We start from the raw sequence: 20,514 nt of genomic DNA, 5'->3' as shown, positions 1-20,514 counted from the left end.
TATACGCTTCATTACAATAATTAAATATATTAAATATAGTTTGTACTGTCTGCATGGGATGCCAAGCTAACCGGCATGTACTCTATATAAACATCAATAAACCAAGACCGCAATATTAAATATAGTCTGTAGAGTCTGCATGGGATGCCAAGCAAACTTGTTCAGTCTATAAATACCAGCATACCAAGTTACATATTTTATACTTTTAATATTAGCCTTGGTAGGGCACTTATCGATTATTTTGTTAGTTGTAAATAACATTTTTAATCATAGTGGTGAATCATATTGCCGCATTTGTGCTGTGTACATACTACTTTTGATTAATATCATTTTATATTTTAACGCACCAAAGACTTTTAAAACTTTTTCTTAACCGTATATACACGGTCACCTATAGTTGTTAAAGTCTGTGTCATGTGGTCTCTTCTGGAGAGTTGTCTCATAAGTTGGCAATCATACCACATCTTTTTATTTTTATATTTATCAGTAAGTCAGGTTGATATGGGTGTATAAACAACAACAAAAATAATGGGACTGTTTTTTTTTTTGTTTTTTTTACTTCGTCAAAAAATTTTTTAATTGAATTATTGAATTGTGGCATTTCAAAAATACGATAAAAGTCACAGTGTTTGTTTTGAAATTGATTTTGTTAGCATCAAACATTAAAAAGGACAATAATATGAATACATGCCAAGAAATCCAAGCTAAAAATTCCGGTAGACCTCCTACGGCACCCATTAGTAGTTAAAGATTTGATTTCATTCAACAAATTAATTTATGACCTTCATGTACGTGTCGCTTAGAACACAGCCATATACCAAATGGTCAATATTAATCATCCATGTAATTTGCTCTATGGGATATTTGCAGAATTTCAACGGAGGCAATTTCTTGGCATGGTTAAGTTTTTATATTTAGTTTGGAAAATTTTTGTTCTATTTCAGGTCCCGCGCGCGTCTTTGTCTCGCGCCATGTAGGTTGTGGCGTCACGTGACGAGGCTTTATAATAGCGAAAACTTAGCATTTTTATTTCTTTTTAGGTGGACACGTTGGACAGACAACATATATAGCATGGAATACACACAATGTATTTCTTTCCTCATTGTAGGTAATTGATGTTTTGATCAAAGTTCACGAGCAGTGCATGCTTTGGATTTAATTGATCCTGTGTACATTTAAAACACGTTTATCGATTATTTTCATACAATGTACATTTTTCAGCACCAGTTTGTAACACAGATTTGTATTTTAATCTAGGAGCAGACACTTTATTGTAGGATTTCATTGACATTTACGGAGCTAGCAAGCGATTTTTACGGCATTGCAATTTCTTTTCTCTACGAAAATTCTTGGGCGGTGGCTGCACAACGTTGTTATATGAAGATTTAATACATGTATACCCTGCTAACTGCAGATTTTGAGGTCAATTGGACATGTAGTTTTCGAGAAGATCACATAACATACATGTGGATTTTTTTTTCAGAAGATATTTAATAAAAATATTAAAGGACAAAAAGTGGAGTTGTCGTTCGTCTCCGTTGACAGGATAGCACACATGCAGCTTCATTCAAGAGTTGTAAGTGGAGGGTATAAAAAAATGGGGTTGGGGGGGGGGGGCAAAAGGGGGTCCCAGGGAGACATTTTGTGATATAAACGGTACATAAGAATGGTTAAAAACGCTGATTTATAATATAAATCAATTGCTTTAAAAAAGCAATTGTAAACGGTCTTTCCCCCTTTGAAACATGATTGATTGATATGTGTGTGTGTGTGTGTGTTTCTTTCTTTCTTTCTTTCTTTCCTTCTTTCTTTCTTTCTTTCTTTCTGTAAGGTGTCCATATTATTGTGTTACCCATGCCAAGAAATCCAAGCTAAAAATTCCGGTAGACCTCCTACGGCACCCATTAGTAGTTAAAGATTTGATTTCATTCAACAAATTAATTTATGACCTTCATGTACGTGTCGCTTAGAACACAGCCATATACCAAATGGTCAATATTAATCATCCATGTAATTTGCTCTATGGGATATTTGCAGAATTTCAACGGAGGCAATTTCTTGGCATGGAAAGAAATTAAAGTAAATAATAGCTACAGGCTATGAAATAAATTGGGCTCTTATAAAATCTTTCAGAAAAATAATATGTAACAAATGTGATCATCGTGATAATTTTTTTTTTTCTTTTTGCCAACACAAAGGTCTTCATTAAACGAAAAATCCCATAGATAAATGGCATTTCTGCGTCAAAATTTGCTAAATTTAGTAAAATCTGGAGCGCTCACGGACTTATTCAACACCGCAACCTTTTGTATACCAGTGCATATCCCAGTCAGGAGCCTTGAAATGTCCGTAATTCTTGTACACGGTAATTCAGTGGTTGTCGTTCAACTTGGTTGCTATCTGATATATCTGTTTTTTGTTTGTTTATTGTTTTATCATAAATGATGCCATTGGGTGCTTTCGTTTGAATTGTTTCTAATTTTACCATGCCGGGCCCTTTTATATTTACCAATATGGTTTTGGTTTTGCTCATTGTTGAAGGCCGTACGGTGACCTATAATTGCATAAATCCACGTCGTTTGGATTTTGTTGGAAAGTTGTCTCATTGGTTACCATACCACATCTCCTTATTTAATATTCTCGGTCATTTCCTATCCTAGAGGGGGTGACAAATTTTTTGGAAGGCAGTGGCTATTTTGCGGGCGCCGGCAAAATAGAAAATATGCTATTTTGCCGGCTCTGATTAAAAATATCTTAATTAAAGCAGAGACATATATACACATATGTGTATATATGTCTCTGATTAAAGCCGGCAAAATAGTGAATTTGTTATTTTGCTGGTTCCTTGTTAAGAATGAATTTCACGTGGGAGTGATATTTACCTTCGAAAAGTACTACGAAAATGTCAATATTGTCAACATAAAAGAATCAAATTATTACTCATATAGTTAAATAAGATAACAGTAACAATATTTGAGATACATATAATCGTTTTAATACATTTATGAGTCAAAGTGAGAATAAGAGTTTGTAAAAAGAAATAGTAATAAAAATATTGAACATCCATTTGTAGCAATGAAATCATATCAAAACATGTAGTTGAAATCACTTCTAAAATCAGTCACAGTCTAATGCTACATTTATGCATAACAATAAAATCTCAGATTTTTTAACTGTATATTGTTAAAAAATAAAAATATAAAATCTCATTGCATATAAATTTGATAAAACATTATACAATCTAACAAAACCAATCACATAGCTTCAAATCAAAAATGTTTTAATTATTTATTCGCTTTTGAAATAATAGTCAGTTCTTTGAATTGCATATCTGTAAACAAAATCGTTTTTTATTGGCGAAATTGGCTTTCGCTTAACTAGAGCCGACAGAATAGCATATTTTCTATTTTGTCGGTACCGGCAAAATAGCCACTTCTTTTTGGGAAATGGGATATAAGGATTAACTTAAAAGTGGGGGAAAATTACAAAAAAAGCGGGATTTAGAAAATCACTGACCCCTCTTCCAAATTAGCGGAAAACACCTATGCTAACTTAACCAAAAATAAAATCTTGTTGCTTTTTTAACTAATACTGCGGCGGTCTATCTTTTGTACATTAACATACTTTCAAATTTCTTACTAATACTTTTAAATACTAATTCAAAATGACACGCTTAACTCTTATCCAAAGTGGGGTGCTTCGATTATAACGGAGGATAATACTTGTAGAGGACAGAAGTACAATTTCCGAAAAAGTATTCCGGAGTTGATTTCGATAGTATATTCTCTGATTTGGGTCGGTCTCACGTTTAGAAAATATTCGAATTTCTGATTGGTCATATGGTTTAAATGTAGGAGCGGTGAAAAAAAGAAAAAGAGGTTTAACTCTTGCTTTATTTGCTTAATTATCATTAAGTTTTATCTATATTTTGTAATAGTTTGTTAGACAATTGCTAGTTGTTTTTCATAGACATAATAGAGGCATCATAAATTCGTGATAAAGGATATTCAATTTTATCGCGCCATTTTCGAATTCGCAAATTTTGTTTGAACATGCCTTATCTGCTCACATGATTTTCAACCGTTTGTTTATTATTTAAAATATGTATTATTTTTCAGATACTACACTTATAGGTTAACAGCAACGTAGAGTAATTTTGAATAATGGAAGATTATGTCAAAATTGAAAAGATTGGTGAAGGTAAATATGACAATATTTATTTCGACTATAAATTATACTGCAACTAAAAAAAGATATATATCAAGCTCAAAAATGGGGCAAATTCGTACACCAGTTTTAAGTTGATCCTCCATTGATGGATATTAAACCCCTTTTCTATTTTTTTATAATGTTGGTCAAAACGACAAAAGCTCAGTAGACATGCCAGAATATTCGACAAGCTGAAATTATATGAACAGTAAATGAAAGAACAGCTCAATATGTCTAATCTCTTCACAGACTCAGAGCTGGGTTCTTTTCCTTTGCTGTCCATTAACTATCACTATTTGTCTGCCACAGGACATCACATTTAATCCTGTAAAATTTAGACACTGCTACTAGCCTTTTCTCTGCCATACGGCCTATCCGGCCTATTCAAAAACACTACCTTTGAGTGCCACGACATAGGCCCAAAGGCCAACGGTATTTTGATGTTACGTGATAATAAACAATACATCATAACTCTAGATTGCGGGATTTGGAAGATGGCCGGCGTCAACTCTATTCCAACTCCGGCATGGTTTTGGGTTTTGCAACCAAAAAATGAAAAAGAACCATAATTAAATAACAACCAGAGGGGACCAATAAGAATGCTAGACATACACTCATCGTCGCCAATAGTTTATTTTTATTTACTGTTCTCTTTAGATATGATGAAAGTATTTACGTGAAGAACAAACATGTTCATGATGTTGCAACTTTGTTCTGATATTACTTATGTTCATCATTAAACAAACTACTTTATCTGTATTCAAAAAGTTATTCAAACGAAAAAAGAAAACGAAAAAGGAAGACTTTCTTTCCCTTTAGTCCTAAGATTAAGAACTTCTCTGTTATTTTAAGTTAGCTTTTGGCAAGGGATGGCACCTGATACATTGTAGCTTGGTACATGTATATATGAAATTCTTTATGTTCAGTTAATAAAGAAAATGATGTCGTGTTTATATTTTGTTGAGCATGTTGAGGATTATTGTTTTAAAAATTCATACTAAAATAACATTAGTAATTTTTGAAAATTTACCAGTATCAACTATTGAAATGACTTAACTTGAATTCGATGACTTAACTTGAATTCGATAAATTTCTTTTGTGTCCTCTTTTCACTGCAACTTTACTGAATGCATATGAAGATATATAAAAACTCTCATCAGCTAAACAAAACAAATGTCCTTACAGTCAAAGTAGCACAAAGACAAATAGAAGCAAAATCATGTTTCAACAACATTTACAGAGTTATGCAATGAATATTCGTCCCCTTTTTTTGTCATATATTTCCCATAAAGCTACGTATTTTCAAAAAAATATTGTGAGATCAATTCTGACTGGAATTCTAATCAACTTGGTACCAATAGAAACATAATTGTCATAGTTTTTTTTTTTTTTTTTTATTTGGTTAAATTTTTTATGAGAAGTGTTTTCCCCTTATGATATAAACACAAATATTACTTTTGTCAGAAAATTTGCTATATATTTCAACCAGATTGAATTGTAAAAAATAATTATACATGATAACATCAGGATAAAATAAAACAAGAAACAAAAGAAGACAAAGATCAAATAAACCAATACATTCAAACAATTTTTTTTTTTTCAACGCATAGTTTGTTAAAATCCAACCATACATATATGCATGCATTCAAAATAATATGTTTTTAATGTGTTATCAATTGAAAGATTTTACGAATACTTATTGTAAAAGACTGAACCTAAAAAAAATGTGACAACCGTGTGGGCTAAATAAAGATAATGACGACTTGACTGTAATGATTTTCGATCAAACCTTAAAAAAGTATTATTAAAACTTAAAGTTGCAAATCTAATTCTAATATCGTGTCTAGCGTTTAAAAATAAACAATAAATCAAACGAAACAAAATCAATCGAAAACAAAAGAAAGGAAGAATTAAACATTTGACAAAAGTGCATAATTAAAAAGTCCAAAAAAAGTACACATGTTTGTAAAATTATGGATTAACTTCTTTATTTGTAACTAAGTGTCCAGCGACAAATATTTTATTCAGTAAGGTAACATGTTGATAAGATTCACAAGGTCTGAGTCAACTTGCAGAGATAACAATCAGTATTAAAAAACGATATATGTAGCTTCTTACTCTCCGATATATATAGCAAATTAAATATCCGGAAATCTGAGATACACGAAAGAATAGAATCCATGTAAATATCGCAAAAGAAGTTCAGCAACTTTGACTTTAAAAAAGATGCAGAAGATATCAAAAGGACACCCAAAACATATAAAGTCAAAGAGAAACGGACAGCGCTATGGCAAAAAAAATTATACATTTCAAGGATTTGTACTACAAAAATAAAACGGAAGTTTTAGTGACAATGAAATATAATTTTTTAAAGTTGAATGTTTTTGAGAAAAGTCAAATTAAAGTCAAATTATCTAATTATTTTAGTGTTTGGGGTATTTACATGCATCCTTATACATATATATTTGTACTTCATTTAATAGAATAATCAGATTGCTTTGTTTCCGAAAGTCTAAAATTAACTTGCATACTTTTTGAATATTTATTTGCAGCTCTAATGGATCAACTTGCCTGCAAAAATTCATAAAAATCTTGTTTGATTGCCCATTTTCTTACCTGTTACCTAAAGTAATCTAACTGACATACGCCGAAAAAGAACTGCTTCTATACAAAAACAATTGCATGACGTTGTGCATTGTTACACTTCTTTTATGACTTTTTTTGTTCAAATTTCAAATCTAGGGACTATCCCATGACACTCAACGGTATTCTAACAAAAAAAAAGGTGGCACTCTAAGGGCTAGAGAAAATGTCGGACGCCACAAAAGAAAAATGATCGTTGTATGATACCAAGTTCAAATGAAGCAATACAATTATCATAAGGCCTATTAAAAAATATTTTTCAGGTGATATATGTTCATTTTGTAAATTTGAGAGTAATGTGGTTGTTTTTTGGTTCTTTGAACCTTTTGAACTTACTTCTGTCAGTTCTGACAATAAATATTTCAGGATCGAAACGGTGCACAAGGGATAGCTTTTATTGAAGCCTTGTTTGATTTCCTTTTAGCATCATTCTATTGATTTCCCAGTATGGTAGATTTTTTGCTATTATTTTTAAAGAAATGAAACTTTTCCACAGAATCATTTGCAGTTTACCTGTCGATTTTAACTTTTGTTGGCAGTTCTTTTGTCCCATTGAAGAAATATATAAATAGCTATTGTTCTCTGTGTAATTCAAAATTTTTAACTGAGACCTTTAAATTTCTTTTAAGAGAAAACCATCACTCATTAATTAATTTACTGGAAGAAAAAAAATATCTTCTGTAACTTTTCCTCTTTGGTATCTTAAAAAGAAGCACAAAATCTTGGCATATACTCTCATTTTAGGGACAATGCCTTTATATGTTGTGTTCAATTTATGATTACGACAGAATTCACATAAATCATTGGGTTACATGTACATTTGTATTTCACATTTTATTAGTTGTTCTCAACCATTTTTGGACATGTCGTGTTCATTTTATGATCAGAAAGAATGTCTGTTTTATATAAGTTAAATTTTGGTGCATTAGCCCTTCTTCAAAAATATTACTGAAGTAAAGCTTATTCATGTTATTGAATGTACAATTAAAGGTACCTATGGTGTAGTGTACAAAGGTAGACACAAGAAAACAAACAGATTGGTGGCACTGAAGAAGATTAGATTAGAAAGTGAAGAGGAAGGAATTCCATCCACAGCCATCAGAGAAATATCACTCCTGAAAGAACTTCAACATCCTAACATTGTTGGGTAAAAAATTAAATAACTATTACTATCTGCATGTATTTCAATTTTTTCCTTCCATCCAACAAATATTTTTGTCACACTTTTTTCATGTACTTCTTAAATTTTATATTTGGTCAGCAGTTTTACAGTGATGGGTTGTTAAGGGTTCACATTTTCAGGTGTGTCAGACACCTACTTCCTGTTTGCAGATACTTTGGTATTTTCAATATGCTGAATTAGCTTTGTCTATTTTTTTGTCCCATATTTTTTCCTGAACTACTGAACTGAATGACTTTATGTTTAGTCAACAGCTTGACGGTGATGAGTTGTAATATGTGACTGCTTTTCAGACCTGACATATACCTGTTTTCCATTACTTTGTATTAATAGTGGAGGTATGTTTAGTACCAAGTCATCATTCATCATGTCCCAACTTCTAGTTGTAACATGCAAGGCTCAATTTACAAGATGATTTAAACAAAGTTAGTGTCCTTCTTCTGTTCTTTTTCCTATATTGTTAGAATCTAGATTTATTCAGTGAGTTTCTTCTGTGAGTCACAAACAGATTTACAAATGTACATGCGGTTAATATATAATATATCAAGCTAGTGAATCTTACACTTTTAATTTTTGACCATTTAATTGCAGAGTACATTTTAAAGATGATTAGTACCTAACTTTATGGCCAAATCTCCTCATTTAAAACAACTTTTAAAAAACTAAAAATAAGTGATTTATATTAGATTTGTTAAATTTATATAAATTTGACATTCAGCTTTTATTTCACTTAAAATTATAATATTTAAAACTACTATCTTATTTCAGAAACATCATTATTTTAAATGTTGTAACGTATCTGTTTCAGTTTAGAAGATGTGTTGATGCAAGAGAACAAATTATATCTGGTTTTTGAATTTTTGTCTATGGACTTGAAAAGATATATGGACACCATTCCAAGTGGACAGTTTATGGATAAAATGCTAGTTAAAGTAAGCAAAAACTATATACAACATACCTAATGTAGCAGATACATTATCTGACAGGAATTTAGGAAGAGGATAGGCAGAATGGCTTCCTGCAGGTATCTTTGTATGAGCTATAGGTATCAATTTGTATTGGAAAGTAAAAGAGGCAACCTAAATTCTGTATTGTTTATACATGTATATTAGTTCACAACACACACTTTCATTTATAGTTATATCTCAGTGTAAATGTCCTTTAACGAATTTGATGTTGATGACAGATCTTATGGTAGTCTCTGTTAAAGGAGATTGTATAAGGTCTCTTTTTTGTCACATTGAATTCAATTTAAAAGTATTATAAAAAGACGTTCACCATATATGTCTGCTTTAGATGTTATTAAAATGAGGGTAAACAAAATAATGGGATAAGGCTGCAACTCATATTAAATTTGTAAACAGTTATTTTTAGGTTGAATATGTCAAATTAGACACTTAATGAGTCAGTAGTCAGGCTCAGTTACACGCCCACCATCCCAGGCTTATGAGATATAAGTGTACGGTCTGAAAGGTTTTTTACTACAGGCCAGGATCTATACAAAGTTTTCTGATAAAAAATTAGTTGTGCCTGCTTAATGATTTCACAACACATATTTCTGCAGCTGTGAACATAAAAGAAAACTCGTTTAGATTTAAATAAGTTTTGGATTGAGAATAAACACCATTCACAAGTTTAACAGTAGTATATAGTTTGTATATTTTATTATCTATGTTGTATTTTCAGAGTTATACTTACCAGATCCTACAGGGAATACTGTTTTGTCATCAGAGAAGAGTATTACATCGTGATATGAAACCACAGAATTTACTTATAGATAATAAAGGCATTATCAAGTTAGCAGATTTTGGTTTGGCTAGAGCTTTTGGTATACCTGTCAGAGTGTATACACATGAGGTAATATACCTATCAGAGTGTATACACATACAGTAAGGTGGAAGAGTATCTGTCACCAAGGTCCAGAGCACTGTTAGATAAGGGGGAGCTAACTCGTATGTACTTGAACCAAGGGACAGGGGGTTAGGTCTATCGCTAGACTTAATGTTCTGATAGGCATAGCTAAAACGCAAGGAAGGTTGGCTGGGGTGTCTTCCTCCATCTTGGATTTTGAAGTAGCACATAACAATTGGTCTAGATCTTTAATGAAATGTGCAAATTTTGAGAGTAGTATGTAATTCATGTGTAAGACTTTTCATGAATATAGAAAATTATGTGTTTTATCATATTTATGGATGTATTTTCTAAAAAACATAATAGTTTTGTTTGATTCATTTTTTTTCAACTTTGCCACATCAGGGGGGATAACTCAGATAAAGTAATTTTGATAATAGAAAGAGTTGCAAGAAAACAAGTCCGGTGACCCCATTTTTAGCTCACCAGGGCCCGAAGGGCCGCATGTGAGCTTATGCCAACACTTGGCGTCCGTCGTAAACTATTTCAAAAATCTTCTCCTCTGAAACTACTGGGCCAAATACCTTCAAACTTTAAATTAATGTTCCTTAGGGTATCTAGTTTATAAATTGTATCCGAAGTTTTGATCCATGGACAAACATGGCCACCATGGCTAAAAATAGAACATAGGGGTCAAATGCAGTTTTTGGCTTATATCTCAAAAACTAAAGCTTTAAGAGCAAATCTGACAAAAATTGTTCAATTGGTCAAGATCTATCAGCTCTGAAATTTTCAGACGAATCGAACAACCCCTTGTTGGGTTGCTGCCACCGAATTGGTAGTTCTAACAAAATTTTGCAGTTTTTGTCGAGCCTGCGAATTTTGTCGCAGAAAGCTCGACATAGGGATAGTGATCCGGCGGCGGCGTAAGCTAACTTCTTAAAAGCTTTATATTTTAGAAGCTAGAAGACCTGGATGCTTCATACTTTGTTTATAGATGCCTTATGTTACGAAGTTTCCGTCTGTCATATGTCCAATGTCCTTGACCTCATTTTCATGGTTCAATGACTACTTGAAAAAAAAGTCAACATTTTTTGTAATGTTAATTTCTTTCTTATTATGAGTAATTGGATAACTATATTTAGTATGTGCGTACCTTGCAAGGTCCTCATGCCTGTCAGACAATTTTCATTTGACCTCGACCTCATTTCATGGATCAGTGAAGCAGGTTAAGTTTTCGTGGTCAAGTCCATATATCTGATACTATAAGCAGTAGGTCTACTATATTTGGTATATGGAATGATTGTAAGGTGTACATGTCCAACTGGTAGGTGTCATGGGACCTTGACCTCATTTTCATGGTTCAGTGGTCAAAGTTAAGTTTTTGAGTTTTGGTCTTTTTTTCTAATACTATATGCAATAGGTCATCTATAAATGGTGTATGGAATGATTGTAAGGTGTACATATCTAGCTGGCAGGTGTCATCTGACCTTGACCTCATTTTCATGGTTCAGTGGTCAAAGTTAAGTTTTTGAATTTTGGTCCTTTTTTCTAATACTATATGTAATAGTTCAACTATATTTGGTGTATGGAAATATTTTATGATCTGTATGTCAGTCACGCAGGTTTTATTTTACCTTGACCTCATTTTCAAGGTTCATTGCTCAGTTTTAAGTTTTTGTGTTTTGGTCTGTTTTTCTTATACTGTATGCAATAGGTCTACTATATTTGGTGTATGGAATGATTGTAAGGTGTACATGTCTAGCTGGCAGGTGTCATCTGACCTTGACCTCATTTTCATGGATCAGTGGTCAAAGTTAAGTTTTTGAGTTTTGGTCTTTTTTTCTAATACTATATGCAATAGTTCAACTATATTTGGTGTATGGAAATCTTTTATGATCTATATGTCAGTCAGGCAGGTTTTATTTGACCTTGACCTCATTTTCAAGGTTCATTGCCCAGTGTTAAGTTTTTGTGTTTTGGTCTGTTTTTCTTAAACTATAAACAATAGGTCAACTATATTTGTTGTATGGAAGAATTGTTAGCTGTACATGCCTGCCTAACATGGTTCATCTGACCTTGACCTCATTTTCATGGTTCATTGGTCAATGTTTAGTTTACTTGGTTAATGTTAAGTTTATGTGACAGTTGTAATAAAGCTTTATATTTAGGACTATCAACATAATAAAAATGATTAGTAAAGAAGGCGAGACATTTCAGCGTGTGCACTCTTGTTTGTTATTATATTGAATATTATTATAGATATATATAAACTGTAAGCAGCAATAATGTTCAGCAAAGTAAGATCTACAAAAAAGATAATATGACCATAATTGTCAATTGACCCCTTAAGGAGTTATTGCCCTTTAAAGGCAATTTTACACAATTTGTTCATCAAGTTTGCTAACATTTAAAAATCTTCTCCTCTGAAATACAGGTGAGCGATTCAGGCTCTTGAGAGCCTCTTGTTTCTTTTTCTTATCTGAAAGCATGTTATAAGAGTTATCTTCTCACATTTTATCTTAAAATTCTATGTTGTAGTTTTCTTTTTATCACACAAAATTAGATTTTCCATGCATAATCTATACAAAATCTGACAATTTTGCACAACCTGTAGCGTGAATAAAAGTCCTGTTAACCCATACTTTTTATTATTTTTTGGAAAAAAGCTTGATAAAAACTACATTTTGACAAATTATTAAAAAATTCTATGGATTTTAATTACAACACCCCCATCCACCTTAAAATGTAAAGGTATCAAAATATAATCATTCTCAAATAGAAATTGCCAAATTAAAAATGTGAGTCGAGATAAATTTTGTCTCAACACAACAACGTAGACTGGTAGACAGTCTTGTAGGTCCAGTATAATGACATGAGTAGTAAGAGGTTACAGTTCTGAAACACTCACTGCTTTTCAAAAATTTCAGAACGATATTTATACAAAAACCAAAAAAAAATCGAATGCCTCGACATGTAAATAGTACTCTCAGTAGTAAAAATAGACTTTAATTAACAAAGCCAATTATCCTATAATGTTTTGATAAAAACTATCCTAGTGACATGCTAATAACAATTATTTTGAAACAAATACTGTAATCAGACTGTTAACATGTCGAGTACTTGCCACAGCATAGGTAAAAATTAATTTAGTTATGCAAAATAACACTTACAACAATATAAGCCAAATAACACACCACGATATATATCAGAGTGTATACACATAAGGTAAGGTTAAGATGATGTTAATAGTATGTCTGTTGGAGTATGTACACAGGAGGTTAGAGTGTGATGTTAACCCTTTCAACACTATACATGGCATATGCCGTGATGACGTACGCCGCCTGCCACTGCTGTTCGCGGCATATGTCGCGATGACGATGGATTTTTCATACAGACTTGTAACCATTCGGTTTTCATTCGGATCCTTTCTAATTTTTCCTCGTATGAATTGAGGATATACAAGGTCCCGTTTGCGCTTGAAATTGCAGGAATTTTAATGGTTCAAAGCATGCAGTAAAAGAAAAAAGAAAAAAAATTTGACAAATGCAAATGGCGGAAATCAAAAAAGACGCTGTAAATATGGAAATATTTCAGCATTTCTATGGCGAAACTGACATCGAGGAATAGTTAAAAGGTTTCCCGTTATCTCAATGTGTTAATTACATTCAATTCGTGTGGGAAATATGATTTGGTCGATCTTTACGAGACGTAGAAAAAGGGGGGAAAAGGAGGTGGACTGAAAATTTTGAGGACAGAGCCACTTATTTGCGCCACGTTTACATTATAATTTGTGTATGGTGCAAATACGCTACAGAATCGAGCAACTGGTGTCTTCTTTATTATATGGCAGATAAAACAACGAAATAAATGAAGATTAAAAGTTGTTTTTATTCAAAATTCAACACAAATACAATAATTTACACCTTTTACTTGTTAATTACCTGAAAATGCAGGTAGCTTGATGAAAATTTTACTAAAATAATTGCGTAACATTACAGTTCATGCTCTCTTGAGCATTTTTCATGCACTAACTTTGTCTGTATCTCTAATAATAAAAAAGATACAGCAGTCTGAAAAGGAATATACTGTTCTAATGAATGAACAGCAGCAGCTATTTTTCTATTTTTGCCCTCCGCCATAGCGGAGGGGGACTTACGTTTTACCCTTGTCCGTCTGTACGTACGTCCCAGATTGGTTGCAGTTTGCTAACTTGAGTTTGCCTTAACCAAATTTTTAGTTTCCGTTCTCTAACTTAAAGTTGCCTCTACCAAATGTTATGAAACTTATACACAATGCTTATTTCGACAAAACACAGATCAAGTTTGAATTTTGGTGGGGTCATTTTAACCATTCTCGAGTTATGCCCCTTTATAAATGGAAAAAAAAATGCAAAATTTTTAGTTTCGTTCTCTAACTTAAGTTGCCTCAACCAAATGTTATGAAACTGATACACAATGCTCATTACCACAAAACACAGATCAAGTTGAATTTTGGTGGCATCACTTTAACCATTATCGAGTTATGCTCCTTTATAAATTGAAAATTGCAAAATTTTTAGTTTCCGTTCTGTAACTTAAGTTTGCCCCAACCAAACATTATGAAACTTATACACAATACTTATTACCACAAAACTCAGACTTAGTACAAATTTGGGTAGCGTCACTTTTATTGTTTTTGAGTTATGTCCCTTTTTAATGTTGTATGCACGCGGGGGCATCATCTGTTTCCATGGGGACAAATTTTCCATTTATTTTGTGTAGCGTTGAAAAGGTTAAGAGTATACCTATTATTAAGTGTATACATAGGTTGTAACATATTTGGATTTCATGTTCATATAGGGTAATTGTTCATCATGGAGACAACTACTTTTTGATCAAAAGTTATTATTGTGGGATAGCAGCCACATGGTAGAAGATATTTATAACAATGTAACAAGAAAAGTTTCTGTACTGAACTATTCAAACCCCCCCCCCCCCCCCCCCCCCTTTTCCAAAGAAGAATTAGGTATAGAAATGTAGTTTCATGTACCTGGACTATTGTCTTGCAGTAAAATCAATACTGACAGGGTGACCATTTGCAGGGTTGTTTGCATGTTTACACCATTTATTGATTGTTTTTTACTTAACACCAGAGAGTCAAATATTTCATGCATATTAAAGGACAAGAGAAAATTAACCATAAATAAAAGGAAGATTCTGCAAAATGGATGCATGATGGAAAATTTGGACTGATACTGGAAAAGGGGTTTGTTGGATAGGGGCAGAAAAATTTGCTTTGCAACAGATCACATACAGACTTCTAGCCTACGAGCATAGGAATGGGACTGAACATCCTATTCTGACCTTTATATATAAACCTTAAACTGTTGGTTGTCCAAGATATGCATGAAATATTTGCCTCTGAATTTTAAGCCCCAAAAAATCAATCTATACAATTTTCATATGTCATGTATGTTGAATACTTTACAATTCAGCTTATAATTACCCATTGTATGAATTTTAAAAAAAAACAAAGGCTGCATTCAAAAAATCCGAAAAAAGTGAAACCTTAAGAAAAAAAGAGCATGTAAGAAAAATGTTGTGTAAAACTACTGATTACAATTTTTTTTAAGGGGGTGGGGATAAAAAGTTGCATCTTTTAAGGTAGAAGCTCACATATATTTTAATAAAAATGGTAGCTCAGATTGACTCATCAAATTCAGTCAAGACAAGAGTGGATTTTTGCAAGATGAATTTTTGGGATATGGTGTATCACAAAATAGAAAATACATACAATTGATATATTTCTGAATTGATGCTATACAAGCAGATCGTTATTTGTCTTTAAATGTTTGCCATTGAGTGCACACTTTTAAACATGCAGATTTGTTAATCAGTTTTATTGTTGCAGGTTGTAACATTGTGGTACAGAGCACCAGAGATCTTACTTGGAAGTCAAAGATACTCTACCCCTGTTGATGTGTGGAGTATAGGATGTATATTTGCTGAAATGGTCACAAAAAGACCTTTATTTCATGGTGATTCAGAAATTGACCAGCTCTTCAGAATATTCAGGTACTAATCATGCTAATTGAAGGAAAATATATATGTAGGACTTTGAACCTTGATTGTCACGCTGAAGAGCGTTTTTATGGCCCGCCACTAGGCGACGGGGGCATTAAGTGTTACCCTCGTCTGTCCCACCCATACTAGGGTTCGACATTAACTTTTATGTGCCCTATTACTTTTACTTGTCCGAAAGTGAAATCTACATGCCCAAACTTTTACATGCCAGGGTTGATTGTTGTGCCATGATGGCAGCAACTAGACTTGACCACTGAGATACTATGAAGCATATATGAGCCAAGGAGGAAGGGAAAAGATCGAGGAATATACAGGAATTGGATCATTTACATAGAGATACTTATTTCATAATAATTTATCTAAGAAATGCCATTTCAAAAAAACCCTTTTTAATAAACTGACAACAACTGACAAATTTGTTAAAGTTTAATTTCATTTTCTCTTTCAAGCTTTTATGTTTTCCATCTTCATGATCTTAGGGAAATACACATCCGATGTCAAATTCTAAAGTTGGAACAATGAAAATAGACCTCCGCTTTCCATTGATCGGTGGGAATAACACGTGCGTCGGAAACGCCAGAGTGGTGTCCCGATTGATAACGATAATGACGAAGCAAAGCTGCTGCCGCCTGATTGGCCAATATTTTTAAACGTGATCTATTTTTGGTAAAATGGGGAATTCAGTGCGAACAAATGACGAAATATACGCATTGAAGGGGGGTTAAGACCACTTTACTCGACCGTGCGGTGTTATCACTGAGTAATCTATGGACAAAACAACAGATACTATTGATTTTGTGAAATTTTAATCATATAACAGTTTTGTTTTCACTAATCGGACAACCAAGATGATATTTTTACTTGTCCGAATACGGCATTAACTTGCCCTGGGCAATCGGACAACCGTAAGTGTCGGACACTGCATACGTCCCAAAATTGGTTTCCGTTCTCTAACTTTAGTTTGCCTGAACCAAATATAAAACTTATACACAATGCTAATTACCATAAAACACAGATCAAATTCGAAATTGGGTAGTGTCACTTGTACTGTTTATGAGTTATGCCCCATTATAAACATAGAAATTGCTGAATTTTTCGTTTCCGTTTGATCACTTTAATTTACCTCAACCAAATGTTATAAATCTTATACACAATGCTTATTACCACAAAACATAGATCAATTTCGAAATTGGGTGGCCTCACTTTTACCGTTCATGAGTAACGCTCTTTGTAGATGGAAAAATTGCTAAATCTGTAGTTTCCGTTCTCTAACTTTAGTTTGCCTTAACCAAATGTTAAGAAACTTATACGCAATACTTATAATCACAAAATGGTCTTAACTACGTGAATTCTGCATCTGTATGTGAAAGTTGACATGCATATTTACAAGCAGGGGCATCTGTGACCCATAGACACATTCTCCATTTATTTATCAAGCTGAAGCAGGATAATGGCATTGTTTTTTTATAGCTACGCCGAAGTGTGATGGATGACATAAACTACATGTTTTCAATGTTTTTGATGTTCACATGTCGATGTAGAAGTTAATTTGTTTGTTAGAATTTAAGTAAATCATCACAAGCATGCGGCAGCAAATTAAAAAGGACGATCTCTTATTTAGTATGAAACTTAAATAATATGAAATATATTGTAGTCATGTATTTCAAATGTTGCAAACACTTTAAAGAGCTGTACATAAAAGATATCGATGAAACTATAGTACTAGCAGGGTACTTCTAGATGATATTGAAACAGTATATGATTATGAAATACTATTATAGTAATCCTAATTTGCAGGCTTATTGCTGGAATGATTCTTTTGTTTCAATCATACACATAAATATATCATCCATACCAAAGTGTCATATATAAATGGTTTATTAACAATAATGAATGCAAATGTATATATATATACTAACTATTAAATGAAAAAATGCAAATCTCTATGTAGATTTTAAACTAACCATAACGAGTCATATTGACCATCCCACTTCAGTGTCCCCATCGCACCTCCAAGTCCTACATATATATGCTAGAAATTTACCTGCACTAAAAACAAAATGTTGAATTTCAGAATGTTAATAAAAAATGAACTAAATGTAGATTGGAAGGTTTAACAATCAGGATTTATTAGTAAGCATAATGCTGTCTATGTGAACGTTCATATTTATTGTATTACGTATGTTAATAAAAGGTTTGCTGTCTTTTTTTCAGAACTCTTACAACCCCAACAGAAGAAGTTTGGCCAGGGGTAACCTCACTACCAGACTACAAACCAACTTTTCCTACATGGAAAAATAACTCTTTAGCACAGTCTGTCAAACAGCTGGACAATACAGGATTAGACCTGTTGCAGGTATAGCATATTTTATTGTATAAAATGCATTTTAATGTTCAGCAAGTGATCATTAAAGGGAGATATTTTATAGCTAGGTTAAATATTTTGAAAACACACTTAAAATTCAAATTTATCATTTAAATATTTAGATTCAGGACGGTTCTACTTGTAATACTGTTGAGGATGAAAATTTACAGTGATAACAGTATTGCCTTTACAAATTTGCAATATGAGCTGATGAAATACACATATTTTATACCGTGTGATGAAAAACAATTATTTCCATAATTTCAATATAAATAAAAAAACTTGTATTAAAAAAAAATTAAAGTTATTATTTACATCTTCATTCTGACAGATACCATTTTGCAGTAGAAGTTCAAGGAAATTGAAATTAAAAAGTCAAAACTTTAAAACTGATTTGTTGAGTATCTTTTTCATTTTATTTTCAGACAATGTTGATATATGATCCAGCACAAAGAATATCTGCCAAGAAAGCACTGAATCACACTTACTTTGCTAACTTAGATAAATCAGCATTGCCTGCCTCAAGTATCACCTCAACATAGGACAATAATGTGCAATAAGAAATGTCTATGGTATTTTGTCTTGATTGCCAACAATTTTATGACTTACCATGTATTATTGTCTGTAGTCACGATATACAAGACAAAATGGCAATTTGAAGGGAAGAACATTTTTAAATGGACAATTTTGTAGATAAAAAAAATTATTATTATTTATCAAAATATTATGTTCAGGGAAAAAAACTATAATATTCTTCCTTCATCTTTCTATGACTAATTTCTTTTCTTTGTATGTCCATATGGAGTTGATGGAGCAGTCATTCTAATAAGTAAATGTTTTTTTCTTTTATAAAGTTTGATTAATATTGAGAACACTAAGAATTAAACCAACTACAAATGCATGAATTTTTTTGTATTAGGAGTGTAATCTATAAACTTCAAGTCAATAGTGAATACTTACTTTCAAAGAATTAATGTACAAATATTATTTGCGTAAGCACAGTAGTCTATTTTAGAATTACTGACTTTATTCGAATCTAAGATTTTTTGGCAAAGATAACTCTTTGTAGGACAGATATATCACCTGATGGAAGAAGCCTGTTTCAATGTATCTAAGCTAAGAATTTCTTTCTGTAACAACTAAATTTGAATTCCCTTTCACCTTAAAAGTGTGATGCACTTAGTTAAAAATTATTGTCCACCACCACCCATTTCACCATGCCCATGCAATAAGGGACCATAGTTTATCCTACTTGCAATGTTGGAGTTCCTTTTATTTACAAAAAACTCGAAACAAAATCATTAATTTTAAAATTGACTAGTATAGTAGTTCATAATGTTTATAACGTCAATTTAGAATAGTCAACAAATAGCTTCTTGATACTTTATAAATGTATTTCAGCAACGTTGAGTGTACATACACAGTGTACTTTCCCCCCAGTTTTTACAACAAGGCATTATGAACAACTAAAAGTAAACCCACCTATGTGTTCATTGTAACTTATTTATTTGTTGTTGATATTGTGTTCTGTTGATTTTTATTTCTGGTATATAATTTTCACAAAATTTTAAATACATTTTGAAAGTAAACATTTGTGAATCAAAAGTTTACTTGAAAGACATCATACAGGAGTTGTTTATTGTTTTTAATGACCAATACAATGATGATTTTTTTTTTTTTTCAGATGTTTCTACTTTTTGTTTCAAAGTAAAAGGGCTGTTCCATTTTATATGCCCCCCCCCCCCCCCCCCCCCCCCCTAGAAATTACTTTGAAAATGGGGTAACCACCTATAGAGTCTACATAGAAGTATTTGACACCACTGATATTAGAAATCTAGAAGTGCCATTCCTAGGTCCCACGTACAAATATAAAATATATATATTTATGGAATAGCCCTTATAGTCATAGTGCTGTTACTGTTTTTGTAAACTGTTTGATTTTTTATACTGTTGTGTAAAGTAAAGAGTCACTGTTTTTGTTCTCTTGACCATATACTTGTGACTCATTGTATTGCGGGTTTCAATCGGATATATTCACATGATCTGTGAAACTATTTGAAAACTCGAAACCGTTTTAATGCAATTTTGAAAAATGAGCCATCATGTATACCAGTTTAATAATAACATGTGAAAACTGCTTTTATATGTGGTCAGTGATTTTAATGAAAAGATTTAACAATTAAATTCTGTATTTAATACCA

At 32.3% G+C, this 20,514-nt stretch overlaps 1 protein-coding gene across 2 annotated transcripts in view; it reads left to right on the top strand.

The window, feature by feature from the left end:
- The window catches only part of LOC127710200 (cyclin-dependent kinase 1-like), a 21,199-nt gene extending 685 nt beyond the window's left edge, over positions 1-20,514 (top strand). The window contains exons 1-8 of one of the 2 annotated variants that reach the window (XM_052215957.1): positions 3,796-3,878; positions 4,119-4,200; positions 7,843-7,999; positions 8,841-8,964; positions 9,719-9,889; positions 15,776-15,939; positions 18,163-18,304; positions 18,739-20,514. In XM_052215957.1, the coding sequence (XP_052071917.1) occupies positions 4,164-4,200; positions 7,843-7,999; positions 8,841-8,964; positions 9,719-9,889; positions 15,776-15,939; positions 18,163-18,304; positions 18,739-18,855 (912 nt within the window). In that variant the 5' untranslated portion in view covers positions 3,796-3,878; positions 4,119-4,163 and the 3' untranslated portion in view covers positions 18,856-20,514. Of the gene's footprint in view, positions 1-3,795; positions 3,879-4,118; positions 4,201-7,842; positions 8,000-8,840; positions 8,965-9,718; positions 9,890-15,775; positions 15,940-18,162; positions 18,305-18,738 lie in introns of those variants that run through there. The other variant, XM_052215958.1, reaches the window with a different exon arrangement.

This window comes from Mytilus californianus, unplaced genomic scaffold (genome assembly GCF_021869535.1).
Source record: "Mytilus californianus isolate M0D057914Y unplaced genomic scaffold, xbMytCali1.0.p SCAF_7, whole genome shotgun sequence".
NCBI classification, from domain to species: Eukaryota; Metazoa; Mollusca; class Bivalvia; order Mytilida; family Mytilidae; genus Mytilus; species Mytilus californianus.
The sequence above is the reverse complement of the archived record's forward strand: the minus strand, read 5'-3'. Positions and strand labels throughout refer to the sequence as shown.